This window comes from Anopheles aquasalis, chromosome 3, assembly GCF_943734665.1.
Source record: "Anopheles aquasalis chromosome 3, idAnoAquaMG_Q_19, whole genome shotgun sequence".
Classification (NCBI taxonomy): Eukaryota; Metazoa; Arthropoda; class Insecta; order Diptera; family Culicidae; genus Anopheles; species Anopheles aquasalis.
In genome coordinates, this window is record NC_064878.1 from 36,864,064 (window position 1) to 36,885,685 (window position 21,622).

Sequence of the window (21,622 nt, forward strand, 5' to 3'; positions counted from 1 at the left end):
TATACTGCGCGTTTCAGTATTTGAAACTGTACACAAAATGTACGATGGAAATATACAAAAAAAATCTATTAAAAATCTAAGTTATGTTTCTTGAAACAATTGAATAATGCCAATGAGAATCCCTGCTTCAGACTGCCATCGAAAAGACACGCTCCGCTCTCTATGCCGTCAATCATTTCGGGTCGTTTATTGGGCCTCGTCATAATATGAGAGGCAGGGCGGGAAACTGTTGTAATATGACGAATGAAGCGTGAAGTATCAGATTTACGATCAGCCAAACCGTTATTTAGGGGAATCAACCCAGGATCGTGAGGCTAACAGAATAAAAAGGGCAACAAAAAGCCCATCGAAAGTGAGGTGATTTATCGGGCGTAGACACGATAAACTGATTACTATCACCCAGGCGCTTCCTCCTCGTTACCCGGCTGGTTGGTTGGCTGGGTGGTTGGCTGTCCTGGTAGCTGCCAAACGTATGCCATTCTGCAACTGGGTTGGAGCCCTCTCGAAGTCAACTGGAGTTTGGTGTTCTCAGCCCGGAATCGTCCCTCCTAGACCCAATGGCGGTAAGATCGCAATATTGTTGTGCTGACGCTGGCGGGTCTGTGCCGTCGACCGATGAAAATCTAATTTACACTTTCACATTGTTAACGCGTCTTGCTATCGGGTGGATCGGTTTACCAGAGATTTTTTATATCTCGGGTCCGCCTGTTATACAGTAGAGCGGAAACTGGTTCCATCGGAAAACGGTGGTTATCGTTTCGATTCCCAGATCGAGCAAGAAATGTGCAACAGGCTCGGGTATCGGAATTGCAAACCTCTCAACGGATATCATTTGGCGCATCGATAAATGATTGCAGTGATAACAGCAATTCACCGTAACATGCCCGAGGTTACAGGCAGCTGCATCGGCAGTCCGTTAGCAGCAGCACCAGCAGCACCATTTGGCGAACCAACGATTGAGGTTGATTGATTTCTGAGCACGCCTCGAGAGCCGGCATTGATCTCGAGTAGACAGCGAAGGCACAGTGAAGGACGATTCAGCTGAAGGATTCAAATTGGCAAAATGGCTCCCGTTAACGGGAGGTCAATGGTTTGTTTGGTAATAGCGATTGAATATCGCTCGATAGGCATTCGGGAACCCTTGCCAACGGCTAGCAGCCCTTCATTAGGCTCGGACTTAAATGAAGCGGAAAGTAGAAAGAAAAAAAAGGGTTGTTTACTTCTGTGATTGTTGTATCGGCTGGATAGCCTAGAGGTCATCCAACAGGTCCATTATTCAGGATTCAGGCGAGATTGAGTTCCTACCAAAACTAAGCTAAAAATACCGCTGGGTATTTTGGGGCAAAGTAAGTGTTTCGATGTGAGTGTACAAGAGTCTGCTAAGGACTGGCGCACTGTTTTTCAGTTTTCAGATAATGCCGAGATTTAGTTTTATAAAAACGATAGGAAGGAGAAAAAGTAATTTAATATTGCTCTGGTAGACCTTGTTGATACTTGTAATGTAATAGCACGCAAAGATTAGAACACAACACTAAATAAAGTACTTTAATTTTAATTATTTGCTTCATTCAGCTGTTAGCTAAAGTACAGGGTGCGCCATCAGGATGTTTCCAATTTTAAAGTTGAATAACTCTGTCATTTTTCAATCGATTTTAAAAAATAAACAAGTTTTATTTAGGTTATTCTATGCCATTTATTGTGCCACACTCAAAATATTATATCGATCAAATGACCGCCTTCATTCGACAAACAAAAAGCGGCTCTTTTTCGTACACTTTGCATTGTATTTGACAACATCTCGGGAGTTATTTTCGCAATTTCAGCTCTAATATTCGCTTTAAGATGTTTAATAGTCTTTGGTTTGTTGGCATAAACCTTATTTTTCAAATAGAACCACAGAAAAAAGCCTAGCGCCGTCATATGCGGCGAACAAGGATGCACCATCCATTGCACGATCGCAGTTTCCACTGTTGACCGATTTTTTTCAATGTAAAGTGTGACAATTTCTGTCCGCTCTTTTGTCGTGAAGTGATGCATTACTTAAATGGCATGGACTGACGTTCCAGAAACTGGCCTGTTTGTCCAAATTGGTTGAAAAATGACAGAGTGATTCAACTTTAAAATAGGAAACATCCTGATGACGCACCCTGTACGATGAAAATTGAACACTTTTCCACACATTCACTGGAATGATTATCTTCGACAACAAAAAAAATGATTCGAAGAATGATGATGATGAAAAAATGATTTCAGCAAAAGAAATGATTCGAAAGCACTCTTATCAAATGTAAACCCAATAAATTTTCGCATTATTTAATACTCCGTACGAGCGGTCTCAATTTGTGATTACATTTGATGAGCAAATTATTACAAATTTGTCCACTGACGCAAATTGTCCCCAAGCCTTTCGATTAAGCAGCAGCTCGTTGTTGTGGATTCTTCCACAGTTCTCTAGTTTTTTCTTTTCGCACTCAAGTTTAAGCGACGGATGACGGCCCAAGTTAGCCGTTCTCGTGGGGAACGGAACACAAACAAGTGGCGGTCAAATAAGAAAATTATGTTTTCTTACCCGTGGTATGAAGGGAAGGACTTCTCTGAGGGTGCTGCGGTAGTAGTGTGTCTTCTGAGTAGGATCCTTCATGTTGATGACGTCGAGAAACTGTAGCGCTTGCACGGCTGGATCACTGTGGGGAGACGGACACGGAGCGTAAACGCGGCGACCAATGGCCACCACCATGGAAGAGGAGAGAAAGAGTAGAGAGAAGAAGATAAAAATAAAACGTGAACGATTCGAAACGGGACGGAACGAATGAAATTAACCACCGAACGGTACGAACGAACAACTTGAACAATCCAATTACAATGCCCTACTGGCCGGCTACCCTCCGGCGGAACCAGTGGACAAGGGCAGCCGGAAGGAGTAGCCGGTTTGAGCGGGGATAAAGGGACATAACTTCTTCGGTTGTTCCGTTCTCCTACCTGAAGTACTTGATGAGCGTCAGCAGCTGGGCAGTAGGACGAGCGCCAGGTGATTTCTTCAACAGTCTTGTGGTTGCCTCCTGAAGCGGAATCGGTATCCTTGGCAGGATGTTGTGTAGGGCCTCATCTAGCTGATGATTTATAGAAAATTAGTTGCATGCTTTATCCTCTCCTTTCCCACAGCTTTCCACTAATCAACCATCTGCGTGATTCCAGATTTTCCTCCCGATCTCGAGAATCTCCCGCGTAAAACGCTACGTTACACATACTCAGCCTAAAAGCATGAGCGAAGAAATTTTTGGTAATCCAAGCATAACCTACGGGATTGTGAGGCCCAAAGGAACCTGTCATGCCCTGGCCTAGGACGTGTTCCGGGGGTGTTGGAGACGGTAGCAGCAACATAAAGGCCCGACATTATGGCACTGATTGCGTGTGAATGAAGCAAATGCGTGAGTGGCTGCCCGTAACCTAGCACAGACTATATATACAGCCGGATCTGGTGAGCGTGCCATATCAATGAGTTTCTAATAATAGGTTTCCCGCAGCAAGGACTCGGGCCGGGCGACCCAGCCAACTCGCGCCAACCCCCCGGGTTGGTGTCGGGAAATATGTTTGCACAATAATTTCAGCTCTATTTTCGCTTCCAGATCCACACATGGGCGCGCGTGATGGTTTTTGGTAAGTACATACGAATGCACGAATCTAATCAAACATTCATTTATTAGGGCGTTTATAGTCTGGGGTACGTAAAATAGATGAAACCTATACTATGTTACGAGTCTATTTCGAATTGGTTTACAATGAAGGACGCCCTCCATGAGGCCATGCATTGGTATGGGTAAGGCTTTTCCGTTTCCGTACAAGTTCCGGAAACTTTTTCAGAAACTTTCACCATACAGCTTCTGTTTATGGCGTATAAGTCGGAATGCGTCCAGTCACGATGACTTTCTGTAAAAAAAGGTGTTGGACGAAATGCCACAACTTGTTTCAATTATCGTGGCAAATCTGGTGACGAGCCAAGTTTGCCACAACTTGGCCACATTGGATGAGATCGCTCGCGGCACGCACAGGGAATTATGTTTGCTGTTGCGATTGCGCAACATTATTCCATTCCTTGTTGAACTCTTTAATTGGAACACATTAATCTCGCAACAACAACAACAACAACAGCTGCTGCATAATTACATATAATGGTGCCGCAAAGGGAAACAGTTTGTGTGTTTTGATATTAGTAGGTACAAAATTGAACGTTTCTTACACCTTTTTATATTGATTATTTGTGCTTCTTGTACATACCATGCATAAGGCTTAAAGTAACATGGTATTTGAGGGAAAAAAATACCCCGCTTCTGATAAGCTAATACAACCCCAACGTGCCCGATATAAGGCCCTTGCTTCCCGGATCATGGCGTGTGAGCAAAGTGAAACGTACCCAACGCAGCGACGCTGGTTAGTGACGCCGACAACAAAGGAAAAGCTTAAACGCGGACTGGGACTTATGATTATAAAGAGGCGCCACTGCTACTGCCACTGCCACTTCCCTTTGTAGCGGAGCACATGTACCTCAAAGGTGGTTTTTATGCGATAGCTACAGCTGGTAGCTTTCAAATGGCTTCTTCGTGCATTACTCTCCGGCAAGCCCCTCGGCCAGCCCCTTTCAATCATCGTCCTCGGCAGTAGCAGCGTACACCGTGTGCATGTGCCTGTGTAGATCAAAGTCTAAATTGGATACCTTTTCTCATGTGTTGGTTAGCAAATTGGAAAAACCGGGCCCCGGGAGTGCGACTGCTACCACCTCCGACCGACCGACCAACCGTTGACAGTCGCACCGGTGGTGGCGGTACAAAATGGTTTTCGGGCAGAAAGGCATGTCTTAAATGAAGCGAGAAGGCGAGCTCGCTACATCAGATGAAGCGCTATTTGTCTTGCAACTGGATTTAACGTCTTGGCGTTCGCTCGCCAATGGATGAATATTCATCATGATGGTCCGAAGCTATATCAAAAATATACAGGGTGAGGCAAAAAAACTGCAACACATTTAAAACGCCATATATTTTTCATTTTTGTTTGGAATTTTTTGAGTAAAACCAAAAAATGTCGGGAATTTCATAAACTTTCAGAATCAGTTCAGTTTTTTATGGTATGTTACTGTTTGGGTGAATTATGATCTTGAGACGGTAGAAGAAACCATCGCTCGTTGCCCGCAGAGTGCTTTGTGGTATTTTGGCTCATTCTTGGAGAAGCGTTTGCTAAAGCTGGTCAAAACTATGTCATTTTTTAGGTCTAACCTTGGCCTTCAAAATACCGCAAACGGAGAAGTCCTGCGCTTTTTGCGCCCATAGATATTGACAGCCAATGAGACATGGAAATGAAGTGTGAAATGTTTTTTTACGCCAATCCCATGTCTCGGTTGCTTTGAGGGAAGGTACAGAGTCCTGTTGGAATCTCTCGGGATTTCGCATGAATTGTTTGCATGTCTAGGACTACAATGAACCTTTTAATAGCTTTAGAAACATTAATTTGTTGATTTATATCGGATCCACCGAACGAAAATGTGCGAATAATGTGAAAAATTGCGTGTTATCGCATCTCAACCCATTATCAACCCGGTTTAAGCGTCGTGGTGGCCAGCCGAGAGTGTAAATTATCAGCTGACTTTCCTGGAAACTAAATCCCATATTTTTTTCGTTTAAAAACTACAGGATAACGAATGGTTTCTCATCAAAGAAAACAAAGTTCAGAATTTCATCACTTGCGGCCAAGCGAAGCAAAGCCTCTTCACGGTCTCAAGACCATAATTCCTCCAAAAAGTAACATACCGTAAAAAAAATAACTGATTCTGAAAGTTTATGAAATTCCCAACATTTTTTGGTTTTATTCAATAAAATCCTAACAAAAATAAAAAATATATGGCGTTTTAACTGTGTTGCAGTTTTTTTGCCTCACCCTGTATAAGCTTTCGTTCATCATCTTTAGCTTAAAGCGACGCGCGTGTCTTTGTCGACCACGGCCGAATTTTCGCCCAAGGAATGTTTCGTATTCAGAGGAATGAAACGGAAAATGAAGCAACAGCGGTTGTTATGGAAGCTGAATCTACTGAACCCGCAGGCTGAAATCGGAGACTCGGAACATCAAGCCCACCCATTGGCTTTGGGTGCCTTTTTGGGGGGTGGCCCACATCAGCTATACCAACCAGTTCCATCTGCTTCACGTAGGCCGATGGGGAGTTTCCGGACTGGATCAGCGAGCGACCGTGGTTGAAGATGGAGCAGACGACCATGCCCAGCGAGAACATATCGCTCAGAATGCTGCAGCTGCTGTTAATCTGAATTTCGGGTGCTATGAAACCGTCGAAAAGAGAAGGGACGAGATGAGTCGTCGGTAAGAATATCTGATAGACGGCCATTCGCGGCACGTGTAAGTGCAACCTACCCATGTAGTCGAGATTCGGTTGCACCAGCTTTGATGCTCTCGTCGACCACGGTTGACACGGTACCGGATCGGTGGCATCGGTTTCGTTGGTGCGCTCGGTGAACTCGAACCCGGCCAGCTTCCAGGTGCCCTTTTTGGTGATCAGGATTGACGAAGGGCACACGTTTTTGTGTATCACCTGGCCCGAGTAGTGCAGAAACGATAGTGCTTCCGTAATCTGGTGGAATGGAAAGGAGTTGAATTAGGTTTTTTTTTTGGTAGCTAAAAATGGACTAACGTTCTGGTCGAATGGATAACGCGATAGATAATAAAGCTCACTAGAAATTGCAACGCGATAATCTTACAAAACTTATTAGCTGTGAGATCGCCATCTAGACAGGACCTTCTCAAATGTTGAATAACTCTGCCATTTCTTTCCCAATTTTGGAAAATGGTCAAGATTTGTTTACGGAATACAATGCCATTAATTGCAATTTACTTAGTTGTGTTCTAAGTATCGATCACATGTCCGCCTGTATTAGACATACAAGAAGCGATATTTATGGGGACATTTTGCAATGTATTTGTCAACATTTCGGGCTGCAATTTCCGCTCTGAAAAAGCATGGTCTTTGGCAAAGTAAACAGGACTTTTTCAATAATCACATTTCTGGTAGCGGCACCTTCATGTGGATATTTTTGTTTAAAAGGTACATTCTTTAAGAACTTTCTGGACAAAAATTTATGACATTTGGTCTACTGAAAGCAAGACTACTCTGCCTAAAGCAACATCATGTTTGAGTGCTCGGTGAAAATTTGAACATCGAGCAAAAAGAACCAATATCAAGTTTTGTTTTAAAGTCGCTTAATAGTTTACCGAGTTGATTCAACACGTTTGAGAAGATGATTGTCTATTACGTGGCATATTTTATGAGTGGTATACGCGTTTCAAAAACGGCCATGAAGTTATCAACGATGACCTTCATGTCAGTCAAGCCGAGTTCGTTATTATGCCAGGAAGAAATGAAAGAGTGCAGGATTTTCTCAAAATTCTAAAGATGACAGTGCCAAACGGTTACTGCCGAATAATATCTGGATGTTTTAAGTCGTTTAATGCATTGTATTTGTCGCACTTGGTCAGAATATCACGAAGAAATCAGAATAATCAGCTCAATAATTTCGTTTAATAATTGTAGCGTGTATCGATCCATTATTAAAATGGCATAAATTGGTGTTTCACAATCTGATAAATTTGTCCTAATCGGCGGAGTTATTCAACATTTCAATAGGATCTGTAGTAATGTAAAGCAATGAGAAGGCTCAACCCCCTGGTATTAAACATAAAGCGAAAGGAATTCAATGTAAACCATTGTTCTGCTATTTAAGGCCTCGAAAGAAGTCAATAATTATAGGATTATACCTTTAAGCGGCACCCACACCCTTTATCGTATCATGATAGAGGCGAGAAATTTCTCGGAACCTTCGGGGTCACATTCGCCACATATTTATTGATCCTCACAGAGCACGTTCGAACAGTGCTGCGAAAGCGTGGGGGAATTGGTGTGTTGCGTTGACCGCACCGCAGAGCACACCGTGACATATTTCATCGTCTCACCCCACACCAACACGAAATGGCAACATGAGCTGGGTGTTTGTGATACTGTCTAGAGATTCTTCTTGAATCCAAGTACTACCCATCATGAGATACCTCTCGTCCTCTCCACCCGTAAGTTAGACCCTTTTTGGCAGTGGCATCGATTGGATTGAACCCCTCCTCCAAACTCCATCCCGCGAGAGACCGAATCGAAACATCCTCGAACGGCAACAAATTGTCGTCCTTCATTAATAGGGTATTAGCAGACCGGACCGGATGTGCAGGAACCGGAAGAACCGAAAGAAGCTCTCTGGAGGGCTGCTCGCTGGCCAAAGAGAAAATTGAGATACATACCTGTAGGATTCCGTACTTCAGTTCGATGTCCAAAAAGGTGTATTCCTTCGCGTGGGCCGGCCGGTTTGCGGACATTTGGGTGTTTGGGCAGTGCTGCTGCTGTTGCCCGGATGCTCCCGTGCTCGGCAGGCCCGTAATTGTTCCTCCAGCTTCCTACTCGCAACAATGCGGATGAGGGGTGCGAAACGTAACGAGAAGAGAAAGTAGAAAAAGAATCAAAAGATGGAACTTCTGTGAGCTGAGCTTCCAAAACATGGCACCACCGCAAATGTGGTCCAAAACGGAACCACGTCGTCGAACTCTGTTCGCTTCGTGGCAGCTGCGTAGAGCGTAGTGGTGGGTCGGTGTTGATTCGAAAATATCGCGCAGCTACGCAGTGGGGTGTGCTTGTGACAAGCTTGTCTATCGATCAACATGCAGCAGCGCTTTCGAAAACGGATTCTATTTTCTACATAGTATCCACATAAAATTGATTACTTGCTTTGAGTTGGGATGGAAAATGGCGGTTAGCGCGGGCGAAAACGGCGTGGATTCTAGTGATTTGCGTAAAGTGTTTCGCCTCGCTATGAAGTCCTCAGCAGGTGGTGGTTCGGACCGTCAGACCACCGTCCGTAGGTCGTATTGTTCGATAAGATGAGTTCACGGGCTGGGAGAGTCGCTGGCCCTACCGTATTGGCCCTTTTCACAGCTTTATTCCCTTTGGTCACTCGTTCGTGGGACGTGGGTCTGTATGGACCGTTTCACAATGGCACACAATCGGCGCTATTGATGGCCCGGTGATGACGGTCGTTTAGCATCGTCGATAATGATCACGATGTTGACGATAATGGTGATAAGGTGATCTATGCCCGATCTTTGGACCATACCATAAATCCACCGGTAATGGTGTGGACCACATGCCGAGGGCCGGGCAACAACAGTTGCAGATGGTATACAATTTGTCAAATGCTTCGATTCAGTGAGCTTTATAGGTGAGTACGGCGGCGCTTACGGCGGACGAGTCAGCGAGTTGCTTTTGCTTGCGGTTACGACCGGTGGTGGTCACGGTAAAGTTCACTCTTGAGTTGGAAACCTCAGAACCATGGCTATTAATTGATACCATAAACCCTAACTGGGAAGTGAAAGAAGGGGTCGAAGAGGCGGCAGGTCGATGGGTGGTTGAGGTCGAGGTTTGAAGCTGTCGCTCCAAGACATCAACAGAAGCGCATTGACCAACGTTCGGATTTTGTGGTCGAGTTTGTGGTTTCCAATGGTTGTGGCCACACATTCTCCGCATTCTAACCGCGCATGATGGATTGTAAGCTTTGGTTCAGATTTGTGTTTGTTTTTTTTTTTGTAATTTATAAAATTGGAAAACAAAATGGCGCATATTGCATTCTGCGGTTTCACAGACCCATCCGACATCGACATGAGGGTACAGTTTGTGAAACATTCACAAATTGTATTACTGCTAGTGATTCGAACAAAACGAAACAATGCAGTTTATGCATTGAATCGGTTTGTGGCTAACTTTATCGGATTTAATCCAGTTGTGCGTTTTATTCCGAGTATAATGAATTTCCAATTGCAAATGCTACCAGATGATCTAATAACTCTGAGTGTTCTCTGTTGATTCCTCATATTCTGCCTTAAAAGTTGTTCCAATCAGCTTTATTGTGCTATTTAGTTACGTTTCCATTTATCAATGCATCACATCAATCATACCAATAGCAGAATCTCTATTTATTATACCAATAGTCACGGATTAAATAAAATGGGTTATTTTCTGCAGTGAAGTGGTGTGCTTTTGCTCAAAACATACAGAATAAAATTGGTAAATATCGAACCTTTTTAATTTTCTTTGTTTGTTCAATATGTAAATGTTCAATATGTACATTGAATGCTACACAAATTGAGCAATCAAGTACGTCGTTGGTAGGTTTTGAATGTTTAATGCCAATATCTTGGCACTTTTCTCGCATGAAATATCGTACATACACTAATCGTGATGTGTAGCTACAACTGCCAAAGCCGCATTAGCATACAACTATCGTTCGAATAGTGTGCTTGTGCTAACATAAATGCAATGCAGGGGTGCCAATTGGGAGGGAGGGGTATGATTTTAAAAATTCATTACCACTTGCACACACCACCGGGTAGCGCAGGCATTCTGTTGACTCGTTGGGGCAGCTGTCGATCTGGACGCTTAACGCAATACGGCGCCCTGAGACCACCGTTAAAAGGGGCACCTACCGACGTGCTGTTGCAACATAATGCGAATGCAGAGTGTTCTCGGTCCACCACTCGGAGCTTGGTTACACTGTTGTACGTATGTTGGACGGGATGATGCTACACTCCTTCCAGTTAGTATAGGACCACCTGTGATTTTCGTAGTTTTCGTGCAGGCTTTCACGTCGTTCAAAATGAAGTGCAAAGATTGTATTAAGGTTCTGGAAGGCTGTTCAGTCCCATCTTTGATCACCAATCGGTCGAAAAAAATATTTATCAACCGAATAGTGCCGCCATCCACCCGCGACACAGTGGATGAAGGATCTTAAAATTGATTTGCTCGATTGGTATGCTCGTTCTTTAGATTCAAATCAAGTGTAAAATCATCTGGGGAATCCTTGTAGATAAGATTTACGGTAAGGGAAGTAGTTTTCCTCAGTTGATGAGCTCAAAAGTGCAATTCTTAAGGCAAGGGAAGACTTAAAGCAGGAGGCGCTGAAAAAAAGGGTGAAAAGTAGGCCAAATCGCATTCTCCTGGTTGCAAATCGCAGCGGAAAAGTAACTCTTTATTAATTGTATTATTTGCAAACTGCGGCTATTTTTTTACAATCAAAAATAGAATTGGTTTTGAAGAAAAATTGAAATGGTCTTATACTAACTTGACAGGTCGAAAACACCAAATGCGTGTATCTGTGTGGAATATGCATGTAAAAATACGAAACTCACACTGTAAACATATCTCACCAATACCAATCAATAATGATACGGGTTGAAATTATTACTGTTATCAGTAGTGAGAAACTACGAAAATCACAGGTGGTCCTATACTAACTGGAAGGAGTGTAGTGTCTCGTGGTTGGTAGGTAGATGGAAAGCTCTAAGTAATCCCCTGTAGTCTGGCACCTTTCGCGTCCCTTCGGTGGGATCGATAGCCTTCCCGCAGACAGAGTCCCCTGCCAGAGGAGGTAATTTGCCTCTTCAGAGCAGGCATGCATCACGCTACAGGTGCTGCTTGTGGGCACACCTTTGCAGGACCGCGGCATCGCGTGCAATCGAGAGCGCTGGATCCGTTTTGCACACTGTAGCTTTATCCGCAGAGCAATACCCCGCTCTTTGCTTCTTCCTTTCATGATTAGCATTCGTTGGCTGCAGTGGCGTAAAAGTGAAAAGCATAACTTCTATGGAAATGCCTGGTGTGGCAAGGATAATGAAAGCGGTAAGTTGACTAAGTAGAGAACTGTCAGGTGTTGTTGAATTCGTTTTGTTGTGGCCGCACTTGGTCGTAGAGAAGCCCAGAAACAGCTTGACAGTGACAATGATGCGTTAAACTCAGACGCTCGAGCTCAACTCTACTTGGGTGCCTGCGAGGATTACCTTTTTTTCTTAACCAAACTGGACACAATACAAAGTTGAAGATACCTGACAAAGATCAGCAAGTGTACTAAGCTGTGGGTAATAGCTTATACAGAAAGGTAGATTTTCTTTAGAAATAACGTTTTCCGTGCTGGGGGTCGTAACATATTCTAGGTATTGCCTTGGAAAATTTTCATTATCTCAAATGGCATCGGAATCTTACCTTTTTAAAAATTGAATCACGCTGTCATTTTTCAACCAATTTGAACAAAAAGGCCAGTTTCTGGAACGTCAGTCCATGCCATTTTAGTAATGCATCACTTCACGTTAAAAGAGCGGATAGAAATTGTCGCACTTTAAATTGAAAATAATCGACCACTAATGAAAACTGCGTTCGTGCAATGGATGGTGCATTAATGATGGCCTCCTAGTTCGCCGGATTTGACGGAGCTGAACTTTTTTCTGTGGGTCTATTTGCAAAATAAGGTTTTTGCAAACAAACCGAAGACTATGAAACAACTTATAGCAAATATTAGAGCTGAGATTGCTAAAATAACCCTTTAAATGTTGTCGAATACATTGCAAATGCCCTAAAAAAGGCCGCTTTTTGTGTGTCGAAAGCAAGCGATATCATATTTCGTATCAAATTATCAATAAATGGCATAGTCTAACCTACAAAAAATCTTGATCATTTTCCAAAATCGGCTAAAAAATGGCGGATTTATTCAACGTTAAAATAGGTAAGCTCCAGATGGCGTACCATGCATACTAAACATTAAAATTGTAATATGTCAATATCGAATGCACCCTTTTTTATGTCAAACCAGCACAAATCGCTATGATTAGAGAATGTTGTAATCAACCACTATGTTCGGTACACGATTGTTTGTACTCTTGTGTATGAAGCTTTAAATGAGAATTTCTTGCTATTATTAGTTTAGTTTTATGCTTATAAACATTTTACATAGTTATATGCAGAAGAACGTACTAGTTTTTTATCATCCGCATTTGCGTCCATTTGAGTTTACGAACGAAACGGTAGTGCAAATTTATTGTTCGCCCCCACAATAGCGCCACTGGGTTCAAGCGTTAGTTTTAGTTTAGTGGATGGTAAACACCGCCAAATATCGACGAACAGAGCATAGTACGATCATGGGTAGTACGCCTATCAAACATCGAGTCAAGCGTGTGGCCAGTTACCCTTCAGTTAACAGTACACACAATAGGCAACCCTCTTGGGAGCAATAGGAACTGGTAGCCGTTATTCTACGGATGGTTGGATCGATGGATGGATGGATGGATGAGTGAAGCCGCGCAATCCATCTACCCTCCGCTCATTAGCTTCATTACACGAATGAGTGGTTTCGGGTGGGTACGCTATTGGAATGAGATAATAGTTCAGCCATGGTTACACCCGTGTGGCCTTCTTGCATGCCTTCGCGTCACGCGTTTCATTGGATCATTGGCACATTGCTTTCCAATCAGCAACGGTTTGACAAACACTAGCAACTTGGAGCAAAGGTGAGGAAGCAGAAAACTGTAGCTCTCGTTTAATGCCGTGGGCTGGATTACGAAATCTTATGAATTTCGCCGTTTTATTACGTTTATTTGAATGCACAATTTGACTCAGCAGCTGGGCGCGGTGTATCACGACGATGACTTAAACTGGTGTCCTTTCGCTTAATGAAAACTGATTTGTGTACATAACGACAAGAGGAATGTACATTTTCAAAGGTTAGTGTTTCGCTCTTCGCGGCGCTGACTGTCTCTCGCCTTGAGGTGAATCTTCTCGGTCGTTGACTCATCACCGAGGGAGGACACAATTTATGATCCGTGGAAGCACTAACAGAACACAGCCTTGATTATGAAAAGTGTTTTAACCCCTGTTGTTCAAGGACCCATCGTTTTGTGTACGCTAGGGAGCGTTCTATTGTCATGTTTATTCTCAAATAATGCTCCTCCCAGACGTACACCGTAGTATGTATTGTTCTGACGTTATAGTCTGCAGGGATATTTGCTAGCAAATTCAAAACCACATCGTGCCGGAGTATTTGAAGCGTTTGGAGAGAACAAGAATGCTTACCTGGTATGCAAGAATATTAGCCAAACTGGCAATGACAGGCTCGGTAGCGAAGGAGAGCGTCTCTGAGCTTTCCTCTACGGTGTGCATGATCTGCAGTATCTGTGGAGTAGAAAGACAAAGGTGCAACCATCAATAGCGAACGCATCCCGATGAGCATTGAGCACCCGATGCACTCAACCGGTGCTACTAGAGCAGCAGCAGCAGCAGCAGCAGACCACCTACCTTCGGATGTCGAAATCGTTCCAGCTGCTTTACGGAAGCTCGTAAAATTTCCGTAACCGTCTCTTTCCGTTTGGGTTTGTGCAGCTTCTCGGCCGTCCGTTTTTCGAACACGAAAATAGAGCATTCCTGCAAGCAGAAGGGCCCGGGAAAATGTGAGAAAAACTCGTGCCTGGCCCGGATTCTCATCATACGTGAGATTTTTTTTTCTTTTCTGAGGCTACTACGACTGTGGTTCTGGCAGTGCGGTTCCGTACTGCTATGGGCTTCAGAAAGGTGAACAACGATGAAGGGGCATTTCGAAAGAGGAAACGATTTTTTTTCATTTCCAAATCCAACAGTGGTAAAACTATAAGAAAAAAACGGGAATGGAAGACCTTTGGCAGAGTGGTGGAAATTTATCGGATTTGTACAACTTCGGGGATGGCTTGGCACTCCCGTATTGGCGAGTTTTCTTCTTTGGGGTTTTCTGCTCCAGCCATGAAGTTTTACTCGCAATGCTCGGTTTTCCAAACTGAAGTTTTATTTGCATTACATGGTTTCAGAGCCCTACACAGTGCGCTGTTGAGGGATGAGAATTGTGTTTTAAAATGCTATTAAGGAAATATTATTTTCACCGATCTCCCTTGTTCACCTGCTGATTAACTTTCTTTCCGTTTTTAGTGCCATTCATTTTTCTTGCGGAGAAGTTGAAATGTTTTTCACAATTCCGTTCAATCCAAAGGGAGAGACACCTTTTCAGAGCGTTCTAGTGAAATCGTTCTGGCGGCAAAGGAAAGCTTTCAACGTACATCATGAGAAACCCAATGTTCCGGACGAGCGAACCGGCTCACTCCGTCGGTTCGTTTCGAGGACCCCGCATGCTTTGGTTTGGTTGTAAATATGGCGACAAATCGGAATGCTTTGTTGAGCTCCAAGGAGGGCCGGTCCAAGATTGCTCATCCGGTGCTCTTCCAACGGTCCCGACGATCGGGTACGCTTCTCCGCTTCTCCGAACACTCATGTTTCACGGCCTGCTTCAGACTTCCGCCAGAATAATCAAATTCATTCTGTGGAAAATTGAATTTTATTTCTGTTTTATAGTGTTGAAATATTTGTTACATGCTGGTGATACCTCCTGGTACCGACACCAGGCACGTAGGAAAGCTCGGCTTCAAAGCGTTGCTGGTGCGATGCTTTTGTTTTTGTTTTCGGGTTCCACAAATGCAGTATTTGCTTGAAGTCACGAACGCCAAGCCACGCACGGAGCTCACAAGCCACAACGATTCGCCGGCTGGCATTTATGCGTCTTCAAGGACATGTTTGTCGAAGCCGTGGGTCCGGGGTGTTCCGTAACTCGGTTTAAATTTGAACCACGAAGGCACGCTTCCAAAAGAAAACGCTGTGTTACTTCGCAAACCCTCACTCGTGCGGGACACCTCTTGAAGTTAGGAAGTTTCGCTTCTTAAAGCTGTTAACATTTTTGAGGTTTGCTTTCTCTTGGCTATTGTCACATTCTTGAAAAAAAGGCATCCTCAAAAGATCCGTTAGGGCTTGTGAGCATGCGGAACAGTTGGAGGATTGGCTTTGTTCTGCCAATCTGTTTGAAGAAATACTGTGCAAATAATGGCCCTGGATTTGGACGAACGTTTGTCCATTGTTCCTTCTGAACCTTTTTTTGTACTATTTCTATGGGTACCAAAGATCGCATCATCACTCAGACAAACTACTTATGGGCGGGAGGAGCGGGGGGTCATATTGTTAACGAGTCTAGCTAAAGCTGCTTTTTTCTGCTCAGTGGTATTGATTTGATATGTTTCACAAACAATCAAACATTTGAAAATTACATTTTTATAATTACATTGCGTTTTGGGGTGAATTAATCCATTGCTTTTAAAGGAGATGGCTTTAGTGATCGATATCTCGTTCGTCTAATACAGACGGAAGATATTAGATTTACATTCGTTATAAATAGGACATTTCATACTAAAAAAGGACTTCAGTGAATGTTATTTATGCCATTCTTCTGTGAGTTAGATCGTGTTGCGAACGAAAATGAACAACGAAAATTTTTTTATGCATTCCACACTGTTCGATCGATGTAAATTAAAGGGCAAGCAAGATTTTTGTAATTTTACATGGTGTTTTGGTGAAGAAAAAGCATTGAAGCACATGAGCACATTAGTAGTCATAGCATGGCCCAGGAGCTAAGGATTGATCATACAAGTTTTTAACACCAAGTTGTAATAAATATAATACGGCCGAGATTTGGTTGCAGATCAATAGACACAAAAGAACATGATGTATCGATGGATTTACATCTGTGAAATATTGGCCCTATGGAACGAAATCGAGCCATCACCGAACCTAACAATGATTGGTGATGAGGAAGGGACGACATGTTTCCATATTGTGCCAAAGGTCGTGCTCAAAACGTGTTGAAACGCTGCATATGGTGATTAAACCTCCAACTAGCCTAACCTACAGTGTACTTGGAGGTTTCAACTCCAATAATACTCTTAATTGGAGCTGTTTTTGAACAGTCATACAACAGTTTAAGATCTATACTCTCAAAGGCCGGGTCGTTTGAAGCTAGCGATAGACCAGAAAAGACTAGAATTGGTCAACAGAAGTGGACTCGTGTTCCATCAAGATAACACCAAGCAACACGTGTATGTAAAGGGTTATCAGAAACACCCAAAGGTTCGTACGAATGTTCCAATGCATGCAAAATTTGGTTGTATTCAGGTACTTAGTGTTTCTCATCTCTTTTACGTATTACAGAATTTCCCTGATGCTAAGAAACTAGAATAAAGTAGCGCCTGTGAAAATTGATTTCATTAGTTTTTTGCCGATAACAAACGAACCATCTATTGCAAGGGAAATTTGCCACTAAAAAGTCAGAAAGTTATCCAACAGAACGATTTATAAATGTTGTAAACAGGACCACGGGAAGTATTTTTACAAACCGTTCAACTTTACCCAAAAATCATGTTTTACTTACTGCTCAACCAAATATTTCGCAACATTCGTTTTCTTAACGGGTTCGCGTCATTTCACTCTTTTCACAATCCACAACAATCGGACAGCATAATTGGAGATCAGCAACATTTCTGATCAATGCTGCTGAGTGTGCATTTTGCTGGCAGAAAATGTAGCACGATTAGCATCTATTTTCACTTCCGCCTGTCTTCTCCTACTCGACCGGATGAACACATTTAGCGGCAAAGCATGCAAATTAGATGTCAGCATGCCGAAGGTACTATTACCAGATATCCGGTGTGCCGTCTACGAATGTACTGTTTGATTTGATTACGCCTTTGCGTAAATGACTAGTTTTGCCGCAAGTGGATTAGCACCAGTGGCTGTGATATGCAAAAAAAAAAATCGAACGATTCCATGTCTAATCCTCCCAGTGACCTGGCTCAGAGATCAGTACTAATGGATAACCGGAAGAAAAGTCCCTCGGAAACTTGTTAATGTGTAAAGTTTTGTTATTTGAAATACAATTCTTCGATCATCGAATGCCGCCATACAAGCACACAGACACACTCCACCTTGCATCGTGACACTGAGTGATTAGATTAGAGCAAAGTGAACCTCTTAGGTTTCAAAAGATCGCAATACTGTATCCACTGGTTTCGTCCGTTCGTAGCAATGCTCATGCCAACCGATGCGCACTCGAAGGGAGGCGAAAAGCTGCATATAAAAGAGGCATCAATAATGGATTATGCTCGTATTAGTTACACGAGCGCATAAAGGTGAAGCACTGCCTAGGGACGCCATCCATAATCGTTTCCTTAAAGGAGAGTGCCCTTGGTGTGAGGTGCGTTAGTGCCGCTGCAATCAGTGCTTTCTCTTCTCGTTCTGTCAGCTTTCCATTGTCGGATAACAGATAGAGCGAGAGCAAGAGAAAGGGAGTTCGGTGTGTCTGGCTGTGAGCTAGAAAAGCGAACGGAACCAGCCTCATTTGGAAGCGGCCACAATCCGTACCGCACACAATGGCGCAAAGGTTGCTGAAGGAAGGAAGGATTTTCCCGTTCCGTGGAGCTGGAACGGTACGCTTCTTGCTGCTGTTACTGCTGCTCGTCTATCGAGCATTGTCGCCAGCGGAAGGGGTAATAATTTTCCGATTACTTTTGTTCGCCGGTACCAAACGGCACCATTTAACATGGGACCAACCGTAACCAACCTGGTGCTGGTGCTCTTCTATCAAACGGTTGGCGAGTGGTGCACTTGCTTTTAATACGATTTGCATCCCAATGCAGCTTGCAGTTTGATGTACGGTTTCCTCTCTCGCTCTCTGTTTCTTTCGTACGTTGCACAATTTCAGAAAGCGACGGTCGAGCAAATGATGAAATCGGGTGAAATGATTCGGTCCGTGTGCCTGGGCAAGACGAAAGTTTCGGTCGAACTGGTCGATGGATTGCGCGAGTCCAAGTTTGCCGACGTTAAGGAGCTTAAGTGCTACGTGAATTGCGTGATGGAAATGATGCAAACGGTGCGTATTCCGGAGTGTGCCCGGTGTCTAAACGTGACCACCTTTTCACTAACGGACCAGCGCCCCTATTTCCAGATGCGCAAAGGAAAACTCAACTACGATGCATCCATCAAGCAAATCGATACGATCATGCCGGATGAGCTGGCGGGTCCGATGCGTGCCGCTCTGGACATTTGCCGTACAGTGGCCGATGGTATCAAGAACAACTGTGACGCCGCGTATGCCGTACTGCAGTGTCTATCGAAGAACAATCCGAAATTCATATTTCCCTAACTGCAACCACCACAACCAGTTTTTCCTGGGAAAATTTATGGTCATATATTTTACGATAAAATATAATGTTTCCATTTCTATAATTACTAAACATGTGGCCAGAAGCACCCTCACTTGTGGCTTATTTCTTTTGATGTTCCCTCGACCATTAATCTCAAGATAGTAAAGCTACCAGTGAACATAAAGTAAAAGTAATTAACCAGAAATGCGCCACCGAGGGTTTACAATTGTGAATATTCTCCCTCGCACCAGGATGGATCTACACCGCGTGTCATTGCGAAATACTTTTTTCGGGCTGCCAAAAAAGTTGGCCCCATTTCTTCGTAAAGTTCCCCGAGCCTGTGCTCGGCGCGTGTGACACGTGAGCGAAGAGAGGTTTTCTGGTTTTTTGCCAACTCCTAATTCAGAAGAATTACTTTCAAAAGCCATCAAAAGCCTCATGCTTGGGGGGAATGTTTATGAAAGAAAGCGGACGCCATCCGCGAAGGTACAGATGACTCAGCACGGATCATAATGCACACTCCAGTGGGTAAGTAGGTTTCCCCGGCCAACGAGGCTACAGACAGGTAAAAAGTGAGTCGTGCAGAGAATGTTTTCCCCAAGAATTTGCAGCATTTTGGTTCATCGAGCTGGTTAATTAAACAAGCGCTTTCGAGAGCACCAACCAGCTGCCATCGTGAGGGGGAAAATGTTTTAAATGACAAACTTATAAGTAGATGCGCTACCGTTAGCTGAATCAACCAGCAGCAGTGACGGTTTGTGTATCGAATGTTTAACTCATCGTAACGCCAATCATAACGTTTACCTCCACCGTAAATGATTTGCCGGTAGTGGCAGCGGATGTGAACGTCTTAATTTCCCTCCTTTAGCACTTCTAGCGTATATTTTGCTGTCGGTAGTTCGAGCCAGATGGCAATTTCGAAGCGCATTAATAGCTAAAGTGAGGCGAAGGGTACAATTTAGTTGATTGCTTTCCGAAACAGTATCATTACCTGCGATACTACTAGCAGGGAGATGTGGTTTCGCTACTCGATCGATCGATCGATCGCGGGATGGAAATATGCAAAAAGCTTACTACTTTTCATCCGACCGCTGCACTCAAGCCCCATCATCGAAGCATCGACGACACTCGAACGGAGCAGCAATTTTCTTCGCAATCAAAATGTTTGCAATAGAGTTTGTTTGCGGCTTTGCGGGTGAAGTATTGGTCTTCGTCGTACCGTCAAAATGGTGGACAGACGGACAGTGTGATGGGTGGATGGGGATGGAGATCATCTGCGAAACTTTTACAATCGATGGATCGCGCGGCCAAACGGAAGGTAGTAACAGGATCGATGTCACCGTCATCGGTTAGTGAATGTGAAAAATGAGCTCTCCCTCTCGCGGGTCCGTGCGCGGTGCGCTGTGGTGGTTTAATTGCTTTTCTTTGACGTCGTTAATCTCAATTCGTGGAGATGGTTCCGGTATTTGCTCTTTCCCCTCCATAGATAGAGCACGGTAAAGATGAGGCACGAATGTCCGATTTGCAGATCGCCCTCTCGACGATGGCCACCGAGCAACCGATTTCCATCAGCATCGGGGAAATGGTTCTTGGTTTTCCGATTTTTCGATTTTTCAAGTCACTGACTTGAAGCACCGGTCTGGCGGTCGCTGCCTGGCGCTCTATTTGCTCAGTTTCCACACTCAACCAGGTAAACCGTTTCGTTTCCGTTCGATGGAATATAAATTGACCTATTTGATACATAAATAATGATTCCCAGGATACCGTATCGCGCTTCCCTTTGCTTACCCCCGTTCTTCGTCCGCGCTGAAGCGTTGTTTGGTTATTTCCTTTTAACGGTTTTTTTTTGGGGAAAGTTCTTGTAAGCTGACTGGGAAAGGGTCCCATTGGTTTTGCTGACGGTGAAGCTTTCCCGACTCGCCACGGGACCACACCCCGGGTACGCAACGGCTAGGGAATTGAACTAGGTGCTATAAATATTCGTGCTTCCATTGGGCAATTTCATATTTTTATACGTAATGCATCGAGTAGCTACTCGCCATTGCTACTCCCCTACAACAGAGATGTCACATTTTCCGTTTCATGTTCGTGAATTTGTCACAACATCGGTGGCATCGGTTTCGTGGAAATGGCATTTCGTAGAACTGCCATTCTGGTTCACCAGAAGATAGATGTCCATGTCTGCCGAGCGCACGTGTGGCACACATCGCTAGACGCAACTGGTACCCACATTCAAAAATACTTATCCAACTCCATCAATCGTGTCTCATTTGCCCGATGATGAGTCTCGTCGTACGATTGAGTACAACAATTTGTCAGAGCTTAATGGGAAAAGTTTGAATAAGCGCACCGCAAGCGCAATGCCATATGTGGACCACGCGAGCACCGCAGTCGCTGCCAGTGTTCTCGACAACTTCTAAGCACAAAATTAGTTTTTTAACACATGTACAAGTAGACATATGAGAGCGCGTGTGGTGTATATTTTGACACACGAAATCGTAGCCAGTAATGAATGTGATTGACCAGTGAGAAGCAAATTCGCTTCGCTAAATATCACGAATCTCCCATCCCCACTGGCCATCAAACACAGTGGCGGCTTTGCGGATGCGGATCACAGAAAACTTTTACCAGCTGCCGCAGAACCGTCAACGTTATGAACGACCCGGGC

General features: G+C 43.9%; 2 protein-coding genes across 8 annotated transcripts in view; one reads left to right on the plus strand and one right to left on the minus strand.

The window, feature by feature from the left end:
- Window positions 1-21,622, minus strand: part of LOC126574136 (SCY1-like protein 2) — a 68,702-nt gene that overhangs the window by 26,167 nt on the left and 20,913 nt on the right. For all 7 annotated transcript variants that reach the window (XM_050234137.1, XM_050234136.1, XM_050234133.1 and 4 more), the window contains exons 4-10: window positions 14,204-14,329; window positions 13,982-14,080; window positions 8,338-8,490; window positions 6,412-6,628; window positions 6,173-6,318; window positions 2,980-3,110; window positions 2,570-2,684 (exon numbers count right to left, since the gene is read on the minus strand). In XM_050234137.1, the coding sequence (XP_050090094.1) occupies window positions 2,570-2,684; window positions 2,980-3,110; window positions 6,173-6,318; window positions 6,412-6,628; window positions 8,338-8,490; window positions 13,982-14,080; window positions 14,204-14,329 (987 nt within the window). The remainder of the gene's footprint in view (window positions 1-2,569; window positions 2,685-2,979; window positions 3,111-6,172; window positions 6,319-6,411; window positions 6,629-8,337; window positions 8,491-13,981; window positions 14,081-14,203; window positions 14,330-21,622) is intronic.
- On the plus strand, window positions 17,936-19,001 carry LOC126574150 (general odorant-binding protein 72-like). Its single transcript, XM_050234169.1, has 3 exons — window positions 17,936-18,297; window positions 18,513-18,680; window positions 18,756-19,001. Exons 1-3 carry the CDS (start codon window positions 18,181-18,183, stop codon window positions 18,951-18,953), a joined length of 483 nt encoding a protein of 160 aa, XP_050090126.1. The 5' UTR covers window positions 17,936-18,180; the 3' UTR covers window positions 18,954-19,001.